We start from the raw sequence: 21,943 nt of genomic DNA, 5'->3' as shown, positions 1-21,943 counted from the left end.
TGTTATGAATATAATTTATATAAAACTAAATAAATGCAAGTAAATATAAATAATAAATAATCGTAATTATATTTTAAATAGTCATTAGTTAAAATGGAAAGGCATGTCTAAAAAGACATGTCCAGTCATGATGGGGCACCTGCCTAGATATATAAGAAGGCCTCATTGTAACATTCAACAACTTCTGTACTATCATCTTATTAATAAAAGATACTATTTCCTATACATTTGTGTATTTGACATTTAAAGCACAATTACTCTAAAGTTTTGTTGCTACATATTGCAGGGCAGATGGGGTGGAAGATCCACCAAATGGACGTGAAGACAACCTTTCTCAATGGGGTTGTTGAGGAAGAGATTTACATTGAGCAATCGGAGGGATTTGAGACATGCAACAAAGAGACACACATATGCAGACTTAAGAGAGCCTTGTCCAAGCTCAAATAGGCTCAACAAGCATGGTATGCTCAGATAGACAGTTACCTTCAAGGATTGGGCTTCACCAAGAGTGAAGAACCCAACCTCTGTTACATTGTTGTTGAAGGTGAGCCGCTTATTTTGTTGCTATATGTGGATGATCTTATTTTGATAGGCACAGATAAGCTCATCCAGGAGTGCAAGAGAAATCTTGCAGGTGAATTTCAGATGAAGGATATGGGACTAATGCATTGTTTCCTTGCGCTGGAGGTTTGGTAGGGCGATGGAGAGATATTCCTGGGAGAGGGAAAGTACGTCGTACAGATTCTAAGGAGATTTCACATGCAGGATTACAGGCCCATGACCACGCCTTTAGTCACAAACTGGAGGAAGGTGGATACATCTAGATTGGAGTGAGTAGATCCCACACTTTACTGATGGTTGATTGGATCACTGATATATTTGGTTAACATGCGGCCAGACTTAGGTTTTGTGGTCAACTCTTTGAGCTAGTTTTTGGTCAAGCATACCAGAGTACATTGGGTTGTTTCTAAGCACGTATTGATATATCTCAAAGGCATGAGGGCTTCACTAATGAAAATTGAGGAGGGAGCTCCACAGACAGGAAGAGCAAATCGAGATGCAAATTCAATGTTGGATTGACACTTGTTTCACGGTTTAGTTGGAAGCAGAGATCAAATGCATTGAGCTCAACCGAGGTTGAGTACATGGCAACCAGTTTGGCAGGGTGCGAAGCTACTTGGTTGAGGAAGCTTCTTGTGGGCTTATTCAGGACAGAGTTGGAGCCCACTATGATCCACTGTGACAATCAGAGTTACATGAAGCTCTCTAAAAATCCAGTGTTCCATGATCGCTCTAAGCACATTGACATATGTTATCACCACAATAGAGATACTATTCAAAAAGGCATAGTTTCACTCTAGTACATACCAAAAGAGGAGCAGACAACAAACATTCAGACCAAGGATGTACCAGGGACCAGATTTGTTTACCTTGGAGAGAAGTTGGGTGTAGTGCAAAGCACCTTTCTCTCTATGCGGGAGTGTTGATTAGAGTAGAGAAGGAAGGGCTCTGCTTGCCTAGGTGCTAAGTCTAGCAGAAGAACCCACAAGACCACCACTTTAGAAGAATTTAATTATTTAACTATTTCCTAAAGTTAGACTCGGGAAAAACTAAAAATTTCTAAGTTAACTTGTGATTTAATCTTAGCCCTTGATCACGATTTAATCGCAGTCTTTAAGAGGGAGATTAGTGTTGAGATTGAAATTATAAGAGGAGATAGAGCGAGTTGGTGGCAAGTCAATTGAGCACAAATTGTGAGTCAGATCAGCGAGAGGAAGAGACCAGGGTTCAACAGTTCGCAGTGGTTTAGCGTCCAAGAGAGAGTCAGATCAAGTGAGGGCCGAACTGCCTTAGCTCAGACCTCAATTGCGCAGCTCCAGTTTGCACATGTGCGCAGGAGGAGAAGATTTGTGCTCGCATGTGAGAGCAAACAAGCAGATCCATGCAGCCCTTTTCTTGGAAAACCCGGTGAGCAGTGATCAAATCAGTTTATCTTGGACGATTGATCTGTTGTTTTCCTGTGATAAAAGGGAAGTTTCCCTTGCCGTAAAATTATAAAGAAAAATCATTTTGATGAAGAAAATAAAAGACACAAAGTTGCAGGTTTTCCCCGGAGTTGGGGTTTCTTGGGTATATCTTGTGTTCTATGTGTGAATGTGTTTGTCTTCTGATTTATTTTTCTGCTGTACATGTTAAGTTAGAAAACTCGGTGCATTTGTGATTTAAGTTTCCAGAATATCAGTTGTTTGTGTTTCTGTTTTTACTGTTTTTACAATAAGAAAATTGCGAATCAGTTTATTGGGTTTTAAGGAAATCTAACATTATTTATTATTATTTATACATAGTTATGTTCATAACAAGACTTTACACCTAAGGTGATAGTTTTCAGTGGTGACAGTACTAATACTCTCATGATAGCCGGTCACCTGTTGAAGAAGTGTTACAGATTTTTGGACTGTATTATGAGAGTTCTCGCAAGTCTTTTAGGATAAGTCGGTGGTTTATCTGTGATGATGATATTTAGTATCTTCAAGGTGCTACAAGAAGACTCTGATACTCAGGATTTTTAACGCAAACAGGATAGGAATAGATCATAGTACTTGGTTTTAGTTTTTGGAGTCCATACAGGACATTTAAATGTATACTTTTTATTTCAACCTCTGAAATATCGAATATTAGAAGAACAAAAAAGGAAAGAAAAAAAATAAAATATATATATATATATATTTTTTGGAGAAGAAAACACTGTTACCAAGTTCAAACAAGATGCAGCTTGCCATACAGTAATCATCGTGAATCATTCATACATGCAAAAAATAGTTTAGTTAAATAACTCTGTAGCATTACCTAAATGTAAAGTATCTGAGTGAGTTTCTGCATACCATCAGGGAATAGGTAAATGTGATTTGCAATTATAGGTATGGCCCTCGTTTCATAGAGTGCAAAAAATCCTTTTTCAGATGCTGTCGCAATCCCCAACAAGCACTCAAAACATTCCACAGTAATACGTTGTCCTGCCCTGTACATAAATAGCCTATGATGAATAAACGTACAACAAACTTGTTATATTTTCAGTCATAAAAATCAATTAAGAATGTTTCATAGAGTGCAAAAAAACTTTTCTGGATGCTGTTGCAAGCCCCAATATGCATTCAAAACATTCCACAGTAACATGTCGTCCTGGCCTGTACACAAATATCTTATGATGAATAAACATACAATTAACTTACTTTATCATATTTTCACAGATCATACTAATCAAATAAGAATGTTTATACAAAGTCCTGAATAAATCACTAAATCCTTAAAAGAAAAGGATAGAAAACAAAAGGCCTGTGAAATTCAATCTTTTTGATACAGATAACAGTTGTTTGCAGCAAGATCCTATCTATTTCCTTTTACATTCTTCAAAGATTTATTATTCCAAGTACAAAAGGAAAGTACCAGAATGGTGTTAGCCATTAACCTGTCAGGTCAAAAATTTATAAAATTCGGTCAGATAACTAGTGTCCAGACAAAAAAATTTGGAGCCTCCCCGATTCAGTTTGATGCACCCAGATTCTTAGAATTTTTGTGCAGCATGAAGTTGAGCAAGCTCTTGAACTACCTGACATTTCCCAGCTTAATTGGATTCCTCAGGAGAAAGTTATGGCCATTAGCAAAAGATGTTCAGTTTGTCTAAGGAGCAAAGTGGGGCAATCAAGAGGTAAATCATAAGTTTCCCTAGTCTAAGTTAAGATCCAGACCCCTGTTTATTGATCAAGCTCAATTAGCTTTAAGCCACAGATAATTGCTCTCAATCTGGCACCATCTCATGCCTAGTTGTTCACCATTTATCAAGCAAACTATTAAAAAAGATATGCTACAAAATAGATTATATGTACATGCAGAGCAAATGCACAAAGTGAGCCGAGACACCACCTTTATGCATGGTACTTAGTTGACACTGACATGGTCGAACTTGGAGCCCTGCTAGTGCTGAGCTGTCCCAGCAAAATCCAAGACAAACTAATATTCCAATTTGGTATATACTGCATATATTCGTCTTGAAAAATGCATCTTATATTTCTTTGACACAGTGGCCATGGGATGCTAGTTCTGACCTCCCTTGTGTACAGAAACACACCTGCACATTCAGGAAACAGTGCAACTAATCTGCACAGTTAACAGGAACAAAATTTGCTTCAGGAAGGCAACTGCACCTTGCACCAGTCGAATTGACAGATCCGAATTTTATTATCATACCATTGAGAGTTTGTCATTCTCAGATTTGGAAATTTTCTATAATAAAATAACTTATCCCATTGCCTGTCATTCCACATTCTTCCCATGCCAAGAGGTAATTGTTGTGTCTTCATCTTCTGCAAAATCTGTTATGCTTCACATTCTCAACCTAAAATCTGTTATGCTTCATCTTCTCAACCTAAAATGTGTTTTGCTTCATTTTCTCAACCTTTCACATTACTTTACTTCACTGTCTTTCTTCTCCTTTCAAAACTGTGTCACGCGCATTGACATCACAAGCTGCAAAATCCTCTAAACTATTTTGCTAGAGTTTAAACTTTACACTCCTGAATCACCTTGTAGTTCCTTGATTGTGTGTTTGGGGATCTTCCCTTTGAGAACTCAAATCTGGAATTTACCCTAAAGAACCCTAGCAATCCAATCCACCCTGAATCCTAATTGTTCAATCCTTTGATTGGTGGCATTTGAAGTATAAGCCTTAGGGGCTCTTGGCTTGGTTTGACCAAGCCATTAGAATGCTAAGATCGACTAGGGAGAGCCCCCCTTGAGCTGGAGAAGAGTTTCCTTGAAGTGAAAAGAGGGTTGATGACCCCCTCTTGAGTACATAGGATCCCATATTGGAGCTTTTGAATTTTATCTCGAGAGATTTTGCTGTAATAGGGCTCAAGTGACCCAATGCAATTCATAGGCATGTACACAAGACCAACGCAACATAAAAGTGATTCATGTCAATTGTAAATGGCCCCCTCTTGAGTACATAGGGTCCCATATCGGAGCTTTTGGATTTTATCTCGAGAAGTGCAAGATTTTGCAGTAATAGGGCTCAAGTGACCCAATGTAGTCATCAATTCATAGGCATGTACACAAGTCCAACCCAACATAAAAAGTGATTCATGTCAATTGTAAATGGCAAATGCCATTAAGTAGATCACATTAAGCATCATCTTCTAACTTCACAATAACTCATATAATTCATACAATTTGTCAAGTTTAGGTATGGTGGGGGCATCATTAACCACTATTACATGTGTCAACACCTAACAAGATCAAGTAGTTCACAAGAAAGCCCATCAAGGAGTAGGTGTCGTGACAGATGATATGGTTTTGAGGAGGTAACTTCATGCTTCATGAATTGTATTACATAGTCATGTGAGATTGTTTAGGATATTCATCCACATGAGTGCTTTAGTTGAGGAAGGGAGTGCTTATGCAATGAGTTACCCTTTCCTCAACATTGTTTCTTACTACCACTTTATTTGACTTTTCCTATGGTTTTCTTTGTTCATTTCTTTATTTCATTTCATTAAGTACCCGTTTTTTGGTTTATGCATTTCAGTACATCAGATTTAAGATAATTCATTTAGTCCCTTGTAGGTATGCATTTCATTATAAAGGACTTGGGATAATGCCCTCACTAACAACGGGGCACTGCTCAATCTTTTCTTTGGCTTTTGATTTTACCTTTATCTCTTTATTTTGTTTTGCCTTCTGACCTTTACATTTTGCTATTTCCTTTTTGTAATTTACTGCATCAACCTCGATCTTGTAGCTCCTTCTTCTCATGGAACTACGAAGCATGATCCTTATTGTGAGTCTGTGACATATGACAACCAACCATGAGCAGAACAATGGAAATTAGGAAATATGGAAAGTGTTAGCTATGGATTGGGATATGGATATGCAACACCTTTTAAGGCCGCCAATAGTACAACTCGAACCAAGAGTGACAACACTTATCTAAAAGATGATGATGATTGCCAAGGTGAAACAAGGAAAAGAAACAAATTTAGAGCATCATGAACCTTTATCTAACTCAACCAATGTTAAAGTTGGCAACTAGGGATCAATTCCCTCAGTTGGCAGAATTTGTCCACCAACAAATGCCTCTTTTTCATGTTGGCTCAGGTCTGCCCCTATTCATGTTGGCCCTGTTGTCGCACAGATTGTCACGACAACGCTCAGACCGGGGGCTCTCACCCTAATCCCCGATCTCTCCGTTTAAGCCGTCTCCCGCGGCTAAGGGGGGTAGACCCTATGGGATAAAAGATGACCAACTGTGGACCAGTTGGGTCGGGAGACACAGCAAGGCAATACTAGTACTCGATTGATTTTAGGAGTTAATGTACCAGTGCCTTATGGAGTTAATGATTAAATGATTATTTATTAAATATTGCAGAAATATGAACCTTGTAAAACAATCATTCATCATCGAATATCCCAAGCGATACAAACTATTCAATAAACTCCACGCTTTAATAATGATCCAGCAATTAAATTTTAAAAGATTAAATGCTTTAAGCGACCACAAAATTTAAATACTGACCAGCTACCACTTTCATATAGCCAACTTGTAAATAAACATTTAAATGCATTTAGCTATAGAGAAATGGAACATAAATACCACAAGAAACTCCAAAAAATGAATTTTCGAATTTTTTAGTTAAGCTTTTCAAAAAAATTTAATTTTTATATTTTTTAAATATATATAGATATATAGATTTTAATAAAATTTTAAGTTTAAAATAAAACAAGATTGAAATCTAAATAAAATCTAAATCTAAATCTAAAACTAACACTTTATTATATATACATAAAGAGGGGAAAATCTAAATTCTAAAAAAAGAAAACTTTTTATGGCTTTTTTAATTTTTAATTTTTATATTTTATGATTTTTGATTTATTAAAAAAAAATAAAACTAAACTAAATTCTAAATAAACTAAATGAGACTTTAAAATTTCTAAAATTAAATCCTAAAATCAAAATATCAACCCATTAAAATCTAAAATTAAAATTTTTTATGATTTCCTTCTTTTTTTTCTTCTTTTTATAAATTCTAAACTATAGAAAAAAAATAAAATCAAACTTAAATTAAAATCTAAAACTCAAACCTTTATATGAAACAAAAATTTAAAAATTTTATTTTTTGAAACATGACTAAAAGTGAAACGTATCTAAACTAAAACAAAAATTTAAAACTAAATCTAAAACTAAAATCAAAGTCTAATCTAATTTATGAAAATTGAATTTATTTTTTTTAATTTAAATAAAACGAACTGAAGGAAATAAATCTAAAAGAAAAACTTTAATTCTAAAACTAAAACAAAGCTAATAAAAATATACGCTGCCATAACCTAAATAAACAAAATGAAAATTAATAGCTAAACCCTAACTATACAAAACTTAAAAATCTAAGATCACTTTCAACATTGAGTAGTACTCGGAATTGGAAAATTATTTGAGATTGGAGCTAAACCGGGCGATCAGGAGCGAGCTGCCTCGGCCCTCGCAGGCCTTCACACCCTACGTGCTCTGAGGGCTATCGATCTCAGCGGATTGAGCCGGATCAGAAGCGTTCATTGCAGATCTGGAGGCCGCATCCCGTGTGTTCTTCCCCTGTGCGCGCGCTCAGTCTCTGCTCCCTGAGGGCGGATCCGCCTGAGCCTGAGGGTGGGCTGCTTTATGGAGATCTGCGCTGGAATCTGTCTGGCTTCTCTCTAAGGTTCGAGATCATGGAGACTCTGGGCTCCCCCCAGGGTTCCCCATCTGCTCCTCCGCCTCTTTCGCCTTCGGAGGCCTTCAATCGGCTTCTGGCAGGGCTTCCTAAGAAGAAAACCCCTGAACCTTCGAAATTTGTTAAAAAGTTGGATGATATCCCAGCGATCTCCCTTCCGCCTGAAACCCCGATGCAAGTTGCTCTGTCGCTGTCCGAACGAGCCCTCATCGGCCAGTTTACGGGGCTTTGGCCGTCCCCAAAAACCACGGAGAGCTGGGTCTCCAGAAACTGGGTGCCGCTGATCAGAGAAAACGTTACTTCTTATTTTCTGGGGAGAGGGTACTTCCTCTTCGAATTTACTGCAAAGGAAGACAAAGACCTGATCTTCCGAAACGGCCCCTACTTCATGGGTCCTCAGGGTCTGTACCTCAACAAATGGACCCCGGATTTTGATCCAGCAGTCGATGTTCCTAACGCAGTTCCGGTGTGGGTTAGACTCCCGAACCTCCCGGTCCATTGTTGGAATTGGGACTCTCTGCGTCACATTGGAAATGCCCTGGGGAAATTTATTGATCAAGCGAACAACAAGGACCAATACGACTGCGCCCGGATCTGCGTAGAAGTAGATCTGGAGGTAGGGCTTCCTGAGGCCATCAAGTTAAATGTAGGAAGCTGGACGCATCTGCAGAAGCTGGACTATGAGCAGCTGCCCTTCAAATGTCGGAAATGTCACGTGTATGGTCATTTCGCCAGAGGCTGCCCATCCAACATCGAGGCCACGCAGGGAAAGGAGGACGGATGGAACCAAGCCAAGTGCCATAAATCTAAGAAGACGGGAGGACCTAGCGGCAAAGGACCCCATCAGCCACCTGTTCAACATATTTCTCCATCTCCAGAAAACAGGTATGATCCCCTCAGCTCGCAACAAGAGAAAATTCAGGAGGCAGAGACCCAAAAGGAGACAGAACCCACAGAGGAGACTGAAAATCAAAACCCAGACTCTTCAAGCAAAGGCACACCTTCAGCCTCCATCAAAGACACAAACGCTGAAAATTTCAAAGGCAAGAATGATGAAGACAATGAAGAAGAGCAGAACACAGATGACTCACAGGAGGAAGGAGAAATAGGAGAGTCCCAAGCCTCGATAAGAAGATCCACGAGAGGCCGTAAAATGGACAGAGAAAAAAGAGAGGAGGAGACGTACAAGGAAAAACTACAAGGCAGCCAGCCAACTCTGGAAAAATTGCTAGCCTCAAAGCCTAGGATGCCGAAAAGCCAGCCTCAAGGCTCCAAGGGAGCCCACCAAAAACATAAATAATGAAGATCATCTCCTGGAACTGCAGAGGTATGGGGAGTAAAGTCAAGGAAGAAGCCATGCGAAGTCTGATAAGAACAGAAACCCCAGATATACTTCTCATCCAGGAGACCAAGCTGGAAGACTCAGTCTTCCTTCAAACAAGCAAGAAACTTTGGTTCAAAAGTGAAGCAAGAGCAGTCTCCGCTAGGGGAGCCTCGGGAGGGATTGGTACTCTTTGGAACGCTAACAAATTTGCAGTCATCAGTGAGGCTAGCAACATACACTGGTTGCTGCTGAAAATGCAGAATCTGAACACTAAAGAAATACACTGCATCTTCAATGTTTACTCTCCAGTCAACGCCGGGGAAAAAAAAGCATGTTGGGACTCGATAAGACTTCAAGTAGATCTTATGAATCTAGAAAACACTATCATTGCCGGAGACCTCAACCTCACCCTTAACTCATCTGAAAAAAGGGGTGCCAATGCTGTTCGTGATCCGGCAAGAGAATGGGTGGAGGATCTCATGCAAGATTGGGATTTGCTGGACATCAAACCCTCCTCCGGTAAGTACTCTTGGTCCAATAAAAGAATAGGCCCAGGTCATATTGCTGCTAGATTAGATAGATTCTTCATTCAAAGCTCATACTTGTTGCTTGGATTAGAACCAAGAATGCACATTCTCGCTAACATTATCTCGGACCATAAACCCATAAAGCTAGTCCTTCTAGCTCATCTTGATCTGGGCCCTATTCCCTTCAGATTCAACCCAATCTGGGTCAAGGAACCAGACTTCATGCAGCTAGTTAAGGAATGCTGGAGCCAATCTGTTAAAGGATCCCCCTTCTATATATGGGAAGAAAAACTCAGAAGGGTAAAAAGAGCTCTAAAACATTGGGCCAAAAATCTCCCCAAACCTGATATAGAAAGAAAAAATATCAAAGCCGCCCTTGTCATTCATCAATCTCATATGGAAGACACTTCAGTCACTAAGGATCTGCTTGATCAGGAAGCCCATCTGCAACAGCACTACCATAAGGCCTGTCTTGTTGAAGAGGAATACTGGAGATTAAAATCAAGAAACCTCTGGCTCAAATCAGGGGACAGAAACACTGCATTTTTCCATAAACAAGCGCAGAGCAGAAAATGTTTTAACACCATTTCCGAGATCAAGGTGGACAACGAAACTTACAAGGAGTTTGCAGACATAAAGAAGGCAGCCCACGCCCATTTCCTAAAGTTGTATAGCGAAGAAAAGGTTCAGCAACAAGCTTCAGATCTGTTAGACTTGGTCCCAGCTACAATTTCTCCTGGTATGAATGAAATCTTGGAGGCCAAAATAACCAAAGATGAAGTCAAAAAAGCCCTATATGACATGGATCCGGACAAGGCCCCTGGGCCGGATGGATTCTCTGCCAGGTTCCTCCAAATATGTTGGTCCATTATTGAAAAAGATCTGATCAAAATGATTCGAAAATCTCAGAACTCCCAGAAAATAGGCGGCAGTACAAACTCTGCCTTCTTAGCCCTCATACCCAAGGAAAAAGGTGCCAGCAATTTCAGTAGATTCCGGCCGATCTCTCTATGTAACATTGGGTATAAGCTAATCACAAAAGTTATAGCAAATCGATTGAAGCACATCCTTCCCAAAATAATCCCGGAGAATCAAGGAGGCTTCATCCAAGGGAGGCAGATAGTGGACAACTTCACCCTTGTTCAGGAGGCAATCCACTCAAGTCTTCAACGAAAAGAGCAAGGTATGGTAATTAAACTAGATTTAGCAAATGCTTTTGACCGTGTAAATCATAGTTTTCTGTTAAAAGTCATGAACAGGTTTGGATTTGGATCAAACTTCATTAACTGGATCCGGGCTTGCATCTCGGAGCCATGGATTGCTCCACTCGTAAATGGAAGAGCTACGGACTTCTTCAAAGCATCAAGAGGGCTCAGGCAGGGGTGCCCACTCTCCCCTCTGCTTTTTGTCATTCAAGCCTCAGCTCTCAGCTTTCTGCTGGACAAAAAAATGCAAGACCAAGATCTTATGGGACTGTGTATAGCAAGAGGAGTCAAGAACATTAATCATGCTCTATTCGCGGATGACACCCTGCTTTTGGGTGCTGCCTCTCTCTCCTCCGCCTCCAAATTCAAATCAGTTCTGGAAGAATTCAGCAAGGGCTCAGGCAGCGTTGTTAACAAGAATAAGTGTCACATCTTCAGTTGGAATACCCCGCCCAGACTTCTCTCTGCTATCTCCAGGTGCCTGGGATTTGCAGCCTCCGCTTCATGGACTTCCTTCAAATACCTGGGCCTTCCTGTTGCCCACAAAAGAATCTCAAGCAAAGATTGGCTACCCCAGCTCGAAAAATTCCAGTCAAAAATTCAGGCCTGGGGCTTCACCTGGCTCAACTATGCTGGCAAATCCGTCCTTATCAAATCAGTGCTCACTAGTCTTCCTATTTTTCAATTTGCAGGGATGCTAGCTCCAACAATCATACTAAAAAAAATGGAAGAGCATATTCGGAGATTCTTCTGGAAGGGAGGAAAGCAGAACGAAAGTAAAATCCCCCTCATCAGTTGGGAAGCCATATCTAAGCCTCTGTGGGAGGGAGGCCTTAATTTCAAAAACTTAGGCCACCTGAATGTAGCAATGGCAGCAAAGGTTATCTGGAGGGTTGTCGCGCCCAATCCTGGCTGGGCCCAAACAGCTCTCAGGAAAAAATATTTCTGTGGTCCTCACTCCAGCTGCTTAGACAGAGTGACTCGTCTGCCTAATTCGCCGTTTCTCAAGCTATATGATAAGGCCGCCTCCCTGATCAAAAATCACATCTACTGGATCCCTGGAAACGGTAAGAAAATAAAAATCTGGACTGATAAAATTATGTTCACAGACCCGATCATCGACAGAGTGCCCATGGGAGAGCTGCGGGAGTGGATGGAAAGAGAGAAGCTGCGAACTCTTTGGGACATCTCCCTCTAGAAAGACAACGAATGGATAGGCTGGAAGAGAGTGGAAATGCCAGAACGCCTGATCGATGATTGGGCCACGATGACAGGCCTCCTCCACGGTCTTGCGCCCATGAACAGGAAAAAACAAGACGCAATTGGCTGGGGGAAGAAAGCCAAAGGCTATACAGTCGCCGAGGGCTACGCCAAACAATGCGAGAGACCGCACGTCCCCACAAATCCAGCGCCCTGGCAAGCGATCTGGCGCTGTCCAAAACTGATATATTCACTTGGATTCTTTGCCATGGTCGAATCCTTACCTTCGACAGATTGCAGAAATTGGGATATAACGGCCCCTCCATTTGCCTTCTGTGCAGCAATAGCGTAGAAACAGCAACGCATTTATTCCTGGAATGCTGCTACGCCAAACAGATATGGTGCGCCCTCCTTCACTCCTTGGATCCCACCTTCCTGCTTCCATGCTCCATTGTCGATCTCTTCTCTAGCTGGGCAATCAAATACCCTGGCCCTCCTCCTCAAAATCGGTTAATCAAAACAGCTTGGGCCATTCTTCCAAAGGTCATTTGCTGGCAGTTATGGCTGGAACGCAACAGAAGAACCTTTAGGAATGCTAGACAGCACCACAAGACCATTGAAGTTAAGATCAAGTGCCAAATAAAGGAATGCCTGTCTCAAATAAACGACGATGCTAATCTCAGTCATCAAGATATCGTTTGGGGCTCTTTCCTTGGATTACAATTTCTCCCAGCAATCAGAAATGCTCTACCACTCAAAGATTGGCAAATAAGAAAACCGGAAGCAGACTTCCAAGACTGGCTCAAATCGCAATCAAGGTACTTTCTATTTTTCGATGGGGCAGCTAAGGGTAATCCGGGCAGAGCAGGTGCTGGAGGTGTCGTCCTAAACTCAACGGGAGAAAAAATTCACTCATATGCTTGGGGGCTTGGACACATGACCAGCACTCAAGCTGAGGCTTTGGCCCTCCTGCAAGGCCTTAAGACTCTAAAGGAGCTAGACATAAGGGAAGCAACAGTTATAGGAGACTCTCAGATCATTATAAGTGCAATGGTCTCTAACTCCCCTGCTGCTGATCTTAATCTAGCCAGGATGATTTCCAGAATTAAGGGCCTAGAAAACGCTTTTCAGAAGCTGAACTACTATCATGTTCTGAGAGCTCACAATAAAGAAGCGGACAGCGAAGCAAATAAAGCAGCCCTCCTCTCCGCCGGGGTCAAGCTGAAAGACGGAAAAGAATCATGGGAACCCATCCCATAAGCCGCGGGCCGCCATGTTTTACTGCTTGATCTTAAAAAAAATTGTCTGTATATCCAAGTGGGGGAAAATAGCGGATATAGAATCAATAGAAATCCAAGCTAGGAAAAAGATCTCAAGTCATAATAACACTCTCACTTCCATTAGTGAGACTTTTCAGGATTTAGACATCCTCATTGTATACAGACACTCGGCATTTAGGCCAGGAGGAATATAATCACAATATAACCGTTTCTGTCAAAAAAAAAAAAAAAAATCCTTAAAAATCTAAGCAAAAAATCAAACTATAACCAAAATAAAATATATCAAACTTAAAACTGGCCAAAATCTGAACTTACCATACGTATCACCTAATCTGACACCAAAAAAAAAAATCGAATTTGTTTTTGCTTGCTGCCAATACAGGTATGTGGATAAAGAAATTCGTGAGGAATGCTTGACGTCAGGCAGAGATGAGAATGAAATGGCCGGAGAAGAGCTGCGTGAGGGCTGGCGAGGCAGCGTGGAGAAGTCGCAGCAACGTGGGCAGCTAGGGAATGCGGATTGCAGGTGAGGACCAACGAAAACCAGTGTGCAGGTGATTTTTTTTTTGTTTTGCAGGTGGCTGAGAATGGAGTGGATGAAGAGATCTTCACGCAGGGAGAAAAGGATGAAACGATGGAGGAATTTACTTGAGGATGCCAGCAGAATACGTTGGAAGGGAAGCCGCAGAAGAATGGCAATGGAAGAAGGAGATTTACGGATTTGACTGCGTGAGGTCACTACTGCAGGTTGAGGATGGGAGAAATACGTTGAGACTAACAGCGTGGGGAAGGGAGTGCTGAGCAACGACATGATGAATCTCTGAATGGTAGCGTTTTTTGCAGGATTTGAAGACGGGTTTGTGTGAAGGGAATGAGGCAGCAGCGAGAATAGAAGCCTGCGTGAGGAATGCAGGCTCTGAGCTATGGAAAAATGAGTAGCAGCATGAGGAACTTTACCTAGCCTGCTTAAAGAAATTTCAAAAAAATTTCCTGCAATAAAAATAAAGCCCCAAGCAGCATAGAAACTGAAACCGTAGTCCAGAAACTTAATTAAAATTTTAAATCTTTCCTGCTCCAGATTGCCTGATGGAAACCCTGAAAATTTTTCAAAATCTGTACCTGAAACCTGCAATGGCAAAACAGAAAACCCAGAAGTAAAATGTGCAAGAAAAACCCTAGCTAAATAATTACAGTATTTACAAATTAAAGGCTCTAAATAGCCAGATTTGCCATTATGCCACAAAAATATTTTCAGAACTTTAAACTTAACGTGAGGTGCTTCAGAAAAACCCTTCGTGCATACATAAGAAAATTTCAAATGATAAGCCCAGAATTAAAACTGGCTAGGCTCTTTCAGAAAATGCAATCCGGGAGTTGGCTGGTTCAGCCGAGAACTTCCCCTAATGCCCGGTAAACTCAAAACTAAGATTTCCTGCACAGCTTAAAATCAACCATTAACATAGAGGGAGAAAACAATAGTGAAATCCAAATCAAATGGAGATACCTGCCATTATATTTCAGAATCTAAACTATCATTCAAACCCCAGAGATTAGACAAGATACCTGTGCCTAAATCAATCTTCATCAAGCTATTATCAATGGCTGAAAATAAAATTATGCAGAAAAATAAATCATCTTACAGCACTTCCAGAAGAGTAACACCAGCAAGATTTTTAACCCCAAAGTCTTTCTTTATTGCACAAAAAATGACTACAAGAGAGCTTTCTTTAGCACCAGACTCTAAGATCAAATCTTGATCTCAAATGACCCCTGACACCCTATTTAAAGGAAAAATTTCCCAACGGCTAGTTCGAGTGATCCATGTCAAAATGATCTCGACCGTCGATGAGGATCAAAATCCCTTTTAATCTCATCCGTCGAAATTTTAAATGCATTTTAATATATTAAAACTTTTCATTTATTTTCTCAAAACTTTGACTTATTATTATTTTATTATTATTATTATTATTATTTAAATTTTCATTTATTTTGTTTTATTTTTTTTTTATTTTTATTTTTTTTTTTTTTTTTAATTTTATTATTTTATTTTTCATTTTTGGATACTCGAACTTAGCCTTTGGAAAAATCACCTAGGACTCCGGACTTATGAGGGGATAAAACATTTTCTAACCCTCAAGACACTTTTCATCATGACTTTTACAATTTTACATCTCAAGGGGGAAAACCCATTTGACATGGACCCCCTCATAGACCACCCAGTTCTGCGACATAACTATAATCTAGCAGATCATTTACATAGACTCGACCAAGTACACTAGGATTCCCCTAAGATTCTAATGACAAAATTCATTCCAACTTTGGGGTTAGGCTGAAGGAAAACTCTGCCGATCATGGATCGGTGAGACAAAAAACCTTCCGGAACGTAGATTATCACTAGAAAATTAGGTTTGCCTAGGCAATTTACATACATGACTCAGATCTGCTAAGATTATTTACAATTTATACATGCAGACTGGGTTTACAACATAACATAATCGAGCTGATGATGATAGTCGAATGGCATAGACACGTCGATCAAGCGCTATCCCTTTTGCGAAGAAAACGGGGTGTACTGCTATGGGTAGTTGACACGTAGTGGTCAACATCTGTCTCTACTTGGGGACACGTTGCTACACTATAGGAATGTGAGAATCAAGAATCTACATCCACGCAACACACAACAAAATAGACTGTTCTTGTGGAAAAAGCTACATAGGTGAAACTGGTCGCTCCCTCCAGACAAGGCTCAAAGAACATGGCGCTGATATCAGAAATGGAAGATCTCGTACCTCAGCATTGGCGGAACACTCCTTGAAGACTAAACACCATATTTGCCTAGAAAGCGCATCCATTATCGCAAGAGAGGAACATCATCAAAGACGAAAGATCAGAGAAGCTCTTGAGATTATTAAGCATCCTCAGAATCTGAACAGAGACAATGGATTAGCGGAAGCTGGCTCCCCTTGATTCTTCTTCCTCATTAGTATTTATTCTGGTTTTTTGCTCTTCTTGTATCATCATTCTTCCACCCTGATGATGGATCCCACTTGGGATTTGAAACGTTGGTATAAAGATGTTCAAACTGTGGATTCTCCGATCACTGATTCAAAAGACACAAGCCACAAATCTCTTAAATCCAAAACATAAGTAGCATCCATCCAAAAATCATCATATAATGTTAAGCACAGGAAAGATATAAGCTCTTCATTTATTAATTATCCTAAAACAGAAATGAAATGCTGAAATGACAAGGAGTAGGGTTAGAAATACAATACAAAGGATGCCCCATGGCATCAGATGTGTTCAAGATAGTGCATACTGAGCATTTGCCTTCTTTCAGGAAAATCTGTCGGCTGCTTGTCGGATGTGCCATGTCCAATTCTGCATATGGTAGGACTTTTTCCTATCCGAAAATCAAGCTGCTCGCGGCCGTCTGATGTATCAAATCTTCTTCTCGTTCTCTTTCTTTTGCGTTTTTTCTTAGTGGCAGGCTGTATCACTGATGACGTGGAACTTTCTGCTTCAAACTCTCAGATGAAGTATGTAAGATATGCGTGACATGTATTTCTTCATTATGCATCTGCCCTGCCCAGGATGATGTATCAATCTCACAGGTGCCATGAGTTATAACTTTATCTTCAATGACTGGTGGATTAACCGTGTGAGCATCAACCTGATTATTAATTTCCCTTTTGTCCAGGTCAACTTCAATTATCCACTTTTCAATGGAACAAAGGACCTCATAATATGATGGAGCTTGCTGTAACAGATAAGGAGGGTCCTGATCTAGTGACGTTCCCTGGTTTCTTTCATCCTCTGACCATTGTTGAAATTTCTGAACCTGTATTTTGATGGCATCTATCTGACTAGAGTGTTCAACCTTCATAGCACTGATTTCCCTAGCATGGTCTTCTTCCATGGTAAATAACTTATTCTGAAGACATATCTGATTAGCTTCCATATCTTTTATTACTTTATCGTCCTATTCCTTTATGGTCATCAAGCAATGTTGCATAGAGTTTATTTCTTCCTTATGATTTGCTTGCATGGTAGCCAACTGACTATTATGATCGAATGTCATGATAGTCATTTCTTCATCCATAGTTAACAACTTGTTTTGCATAGAATTAATTTCCCTATCATGATTAACTTTCATGGTCGTCATATTTTCCTCTAAGCTTGATAACTTGCCTTGCATAAAACTAATTTTTGTGTCATGATTAGTCTTCATGGCCTCAATTTCCTTAGTATGCTGATTTTGCATGATCTCCATCTCCCTATTACGTTTTTCCAGGTGGGTGCATAAAGTTCTCACATCATTGGCGTAATTAATTTGATTGATCTCTATATTTTTTACCAGCAGCATTGGTTCTTGTATAATTTGCTTCTGATCTTCCTTTTCATTGTCAACACTGTTTTTACAATTTGTCCCTACTTTTCCACTATCATGGATTTGATCTGCAATGGTACAGGTGGATGGCAAATTCTGATATGAAGCATTGTCTTGAAATCTTTCATCGACAGCTAAACCTTTTATAAAATTACTTTCATTTTGTTGCACAATTTTAGGGGCACAAGGCGAGCTATCTGGATCACCATATCTATCCTTAAAAGCATTGACAATGTCTTGTAAAGAAGTGAAAGAATCCTTATGACAATTGTTAAACCAATTCAAAGCATCACCCTCTAAAAAATGGACAAAAAGACGCATTTTGATATCTTCATGATTATACTGAGGGGGTCTACAATATATGATCATTATACGAGTAAACAAGCCTAGATGCCTTTTAACAGCAACTGAATCACAACTTAAGAACAAAGGTAATTTAGAAATGGCCACTTCCGGAACATCATGGAGATCATCAGTGAAATGACATGGTTTAAATGAATAATCCATGATGAATAACGAGGGACCAAATGGATGATAGAAAGATATCTCTGCTCAAGAAAATCAAGAGATGAAAGAAGTGGAGTCGCCACTTGAACAATGAATCTAATTCTAGGATCCAAAAAGCAATCAACAAGCAGATATGAGGGAGGCTTCTTGCCTGGAAAAATTAAAAGAAATGGAATGGAGTCGCCACCCAAACAAGAAACGAACTGAAGAGAAGTTGCTGATATGACGAAAGATAAGGTGATGAAGAGATCCAAATGATGCCAAAAAATGTTGAATCTGCCAGCTCAAATGAGAGATGAGCAGATGAATGTCGTTGAAACGCTAATGACAGAAAAACTCTATCCCCGGCAACGGCGCCAAAAAATGTTGGTGTTGCTGGGCCAGATGAAAAGATAAGAAATGAGAAGGATGATTGTCGTTGAAACGCCGAGAATAAAATGTCCCGAGCAACAACGTCAAAAAATGTTGTCGCACAGATTGTCATGACAAGGCTCAGACCGGGGGCTGTCACCCTGATCCCCGATCTCTCCATTTAAGCCGTCTCCCGCGGCTAAGGGGGGTTAGACCCTATGGGATAAAATATGACCAACTGTGGACCAGTTGGGTCGGGAGACACAGCAAGGCAATACCAGCACTCGATTGATTTTAGGAGTTAATGTACCAGTGCCTTATGGAGTTAATGATTAAATGATTATTTATTAAATATTGCAAAAATATGAACCTTGTAAAACAATCATTCATCATCGAATATCCCAAGCGATACAAGCTATTCAATAAACTCCACGCTTTAATAATGATCCAGCAATTAAATTTTAAAAGATTAAATGCTTTAAGCAACCACAAAATTTAAATGCTGACCAGCTACCACTTTCATATAGCCAACTTGTAAATAAACATTTAAATGCATTTAGCTATAGAGAAATGGAACATAAATACCACAAGAAACTCCAAAAAATGAATTTTCGAATTTTTTAGTTAAGCTTTTCAAAAAAGAAAAAAAAATTATATTTTTTAAATATATATATATAATAAAATTTTAAGTTTAAAGTAAAACATGATTGAAATCTAAATAAAATCTAAATCTAAATCTAAAACTAACACTTTATTATATATACATAAAGAGGGGAAAATCTAAATTCTAAAAAAGAAAACTTTTTATGGCTTTTTTAATTTTTAATTTTTATATTTTATGATTTTTTATTTATTAAAAAAAATAAAACAAAACAAAATTCTAAATAAACTAAATGAAACTTTAAAATTTCTAAAATTAAATCCTAAAATCAAAATATCAACCCATTAAAATCTAAAATTAAAACTTTTTATGATTTCCTTTTTTTTTCTTCTTTTTTTTTAATAAATTCTAAACTATAGAAAAATAAATAAAATCAAACTTAAATTAAAATCTAAAACTCAAACCTTTATATGAAAACAAAAATTTAAAAATTTTATTTTTTGAAACATGACTAAAAGTGAAACATATCTAAACTAAAACAAAAATTTAAAACTAAATCTAAAATTAAAATCAAAGTCTAATCTAATTTATGAAAATTAATTTTTTTTTAACAAACTAAAAGGAAATAAATCTAAAAGCAAAACTTCAATTCTAAAACTAAAACAAAGCTAATAAAAATATACGCTACCATAACCTAAATAAACAAAATGAAAATTAATAGCTAAACCCTAACTATACAAAACTTAAAAATCTAAGCAAAAAATCAAACTGTAACCAAAATAAAATATATCAAACTTAAATCTAAACTGGCCAAAATCTGAACTTACCATACGTATCACCTAATCTGACACACAAAAAAAAAATCGAATTTGTTTTTGCTTGTTGCCAATACAGGTATGTGGATAAAGAAATTCGTGAGGAATGCTTGACGTCAGGCAGAGATGAGAATGAAATGGCCGGAGAAGAGCTGCATGAGGGCTGGCGAGGCAGCGTGAAGCCGCAGCAACATGCGCAGCGAGGGAATGCGGATTGCAGGTGAGGAGCAACGAAAACCAGCGTGCAGATGATTTTTTTTTTGTTTTGCAAGTGGTTGAGAATGGAGCAGATGAAGAGATCTTCACGCAGGGAGAAAAGGATGAAACAATGAAGGAATTTATGTGAGGATGCAGGCAGAATATGCTGGAAGGGAAGCCACAGAAGAATGGCAATGGTAGAAGGAGATTTATGGATTTGACTGCGTGAGGACTCTGCTGCAGGCTGAGGATGGGAGAAATACGCTGACACTGACAGCGTGGGGAAGGGAGTGTTGAGCAACGGCGTGATGAATCTCTGAATGGCAGCGTTTTTTGCAGGATTTGAAGATGGGTTTGCGTGAACGGAATGAGGCAGCAGTGGGAATAGAAGCCTGCGTGAGGAATGCAAGCTCTGAGCTGTGGAAAAATGAGTAGCAGCGTGAGGAACTTTACCCAGCCTACTTAAAAAAATTTCGAAAATTTTTCCTGCAATAAAAATGAAGCCCCGAGCAGCATAGAAACTGAAACCGTAGTCCAAAAACTTAATTAAAATTTTAAATCTTTCCTGCTCCAGATTGCCTGATGGAAACCCTGAAAATTTTTCAAAATCTGTACCTGCAACTTGCAATGGCAAAAACAAAAAACCCAGAAGTAAAATGTGCAAGAAAAACCCTAGCTAAATAATTACAGTATTTACAAATTTGTCAGGCCAGGAGTAACTCCATTTGGCAGAAAACTGATTCGTATTATTCCATCAGGTATGTTATTGTTATATACAAAAGGGTGTGACTGTTCAGTTCATCTCCTGATGACTGTTCACATTCCTAATTTAATTATTTACATGAATTCACCCAATCCTGAGGATTAGGTGTCAACATTCCCCCCCTTAATCTGAAGGGATGTTGGTGAGTCCAAGCATCATTCTGAATCTTTCAAGCTTTTCTCTTCCAAGCGCTTTGGTGAAGATGTCTACAATTTGCTCATTTGTGGAACAATGACGGAGATGGATTGTTTTGGCCTCAACATGATGTCGAATCAGATGATATTTAGTATTGATGTGCTTTGTTCGATCATGGAACTTTGGGTTCTTGGCCAACTTTATTGCAGAGGTGTTGTCAATCATGAGTGGAGTTGATTGTACTTGTTTTACCTGCAAATCTTCAAGAATTTTCCTGAGCCACACAATTTCTTTTGTCGCTTCAGCTGCTGCCACGTATTCTGCTTCTGTTGTGGAATCTGTTGGAACTGATTGTTTGCGTGATCTCCAGGAGATAGCTCCTGATCCAAGCCTCATAGCATATCCTGAAGTAGGTACCCCAGTTTCTTTGTCTCCATCGAAGTCTGAATTAGAGTATCCGATTAAACTGAAGTCATCCACCTGTGTGTACTTGATTCCAAAGTCTTGAGTTCCCTTCAAGTACTTTAGAACTCTTTTTGCAGCAGACCAATGTCCCTCACAAGGCTTTTGCATAAACCTGGAGAGGATTCCAACAGCAAATGAAATGTCTGGTCTGGTGGTAGTTAGGTAGTTGAGACTTCCTACAAGCTGTCTATACTTTGTTGCATCCTCAAATTCCTTTCCTTCAATAGATGTGAGCTTCAAGTTTTGTTCCATTGGAGTAGTAAGAGGATTGCACTCTGTCATGCCAAACCTGTTCAACAAATCTCCAATGTATTTCTTTTGAGAAAGAAATATGGACTTTGGATGTTGGGTTACTTCAATGCCAAGATAGTAATGAACATAGCCCAAATCAGTCATTTCAAAACTTTTTCCCAATTCCTTCTTTA

General features: G+C 39.2%; 1 protein-coding gene across 3 annotated transcripts in view; it reads right to left on the bottom strand.

Moving 5' to 3' along the window:
- LOC149259522 (neurochondrin family protein) overlaps window positions 1–21,943 on the bottom strand; it is a 411,338-nt gene that overhangs the window by 329,505 nt on the left and 59,890 nt on the right. For all 3 annotated transcript variants that reach the window (XR_016257650.1, XM_089418637.1, XM_089418634.1), the window contains exon 4: window positions 2,883–3,019. Coding sequence is in view for 2 of the 3 variants with exons in the window: in XM_089418637.1 (XP_089274763.1) it covers window positions 2,883–3,019 (137 nt within the window). In the remaining variant the exon portion in view is untranslated. The remainder of the gene's footprint in view (window positions 1–2,882; window positions 3,020–21,943) is intronic.

This window comes from Pinus tabuliformis, chromosome 6 (assembly GCF_031772625.1).
Source record: "Pinus tabuliformis cultivar Carrire ecotype Pingquan chromosome 6, CPIR1, whole genome shotgun sequence".
NCBI lineage: Eukaryota > Viridiplantae > Streptophyta > Pinopsida > Pinales > Pinaceae > Pinus > Pinus tabuliformis.
This window is presented reverse-complemented; position numbering and strand designations above follow the sequence as displayed.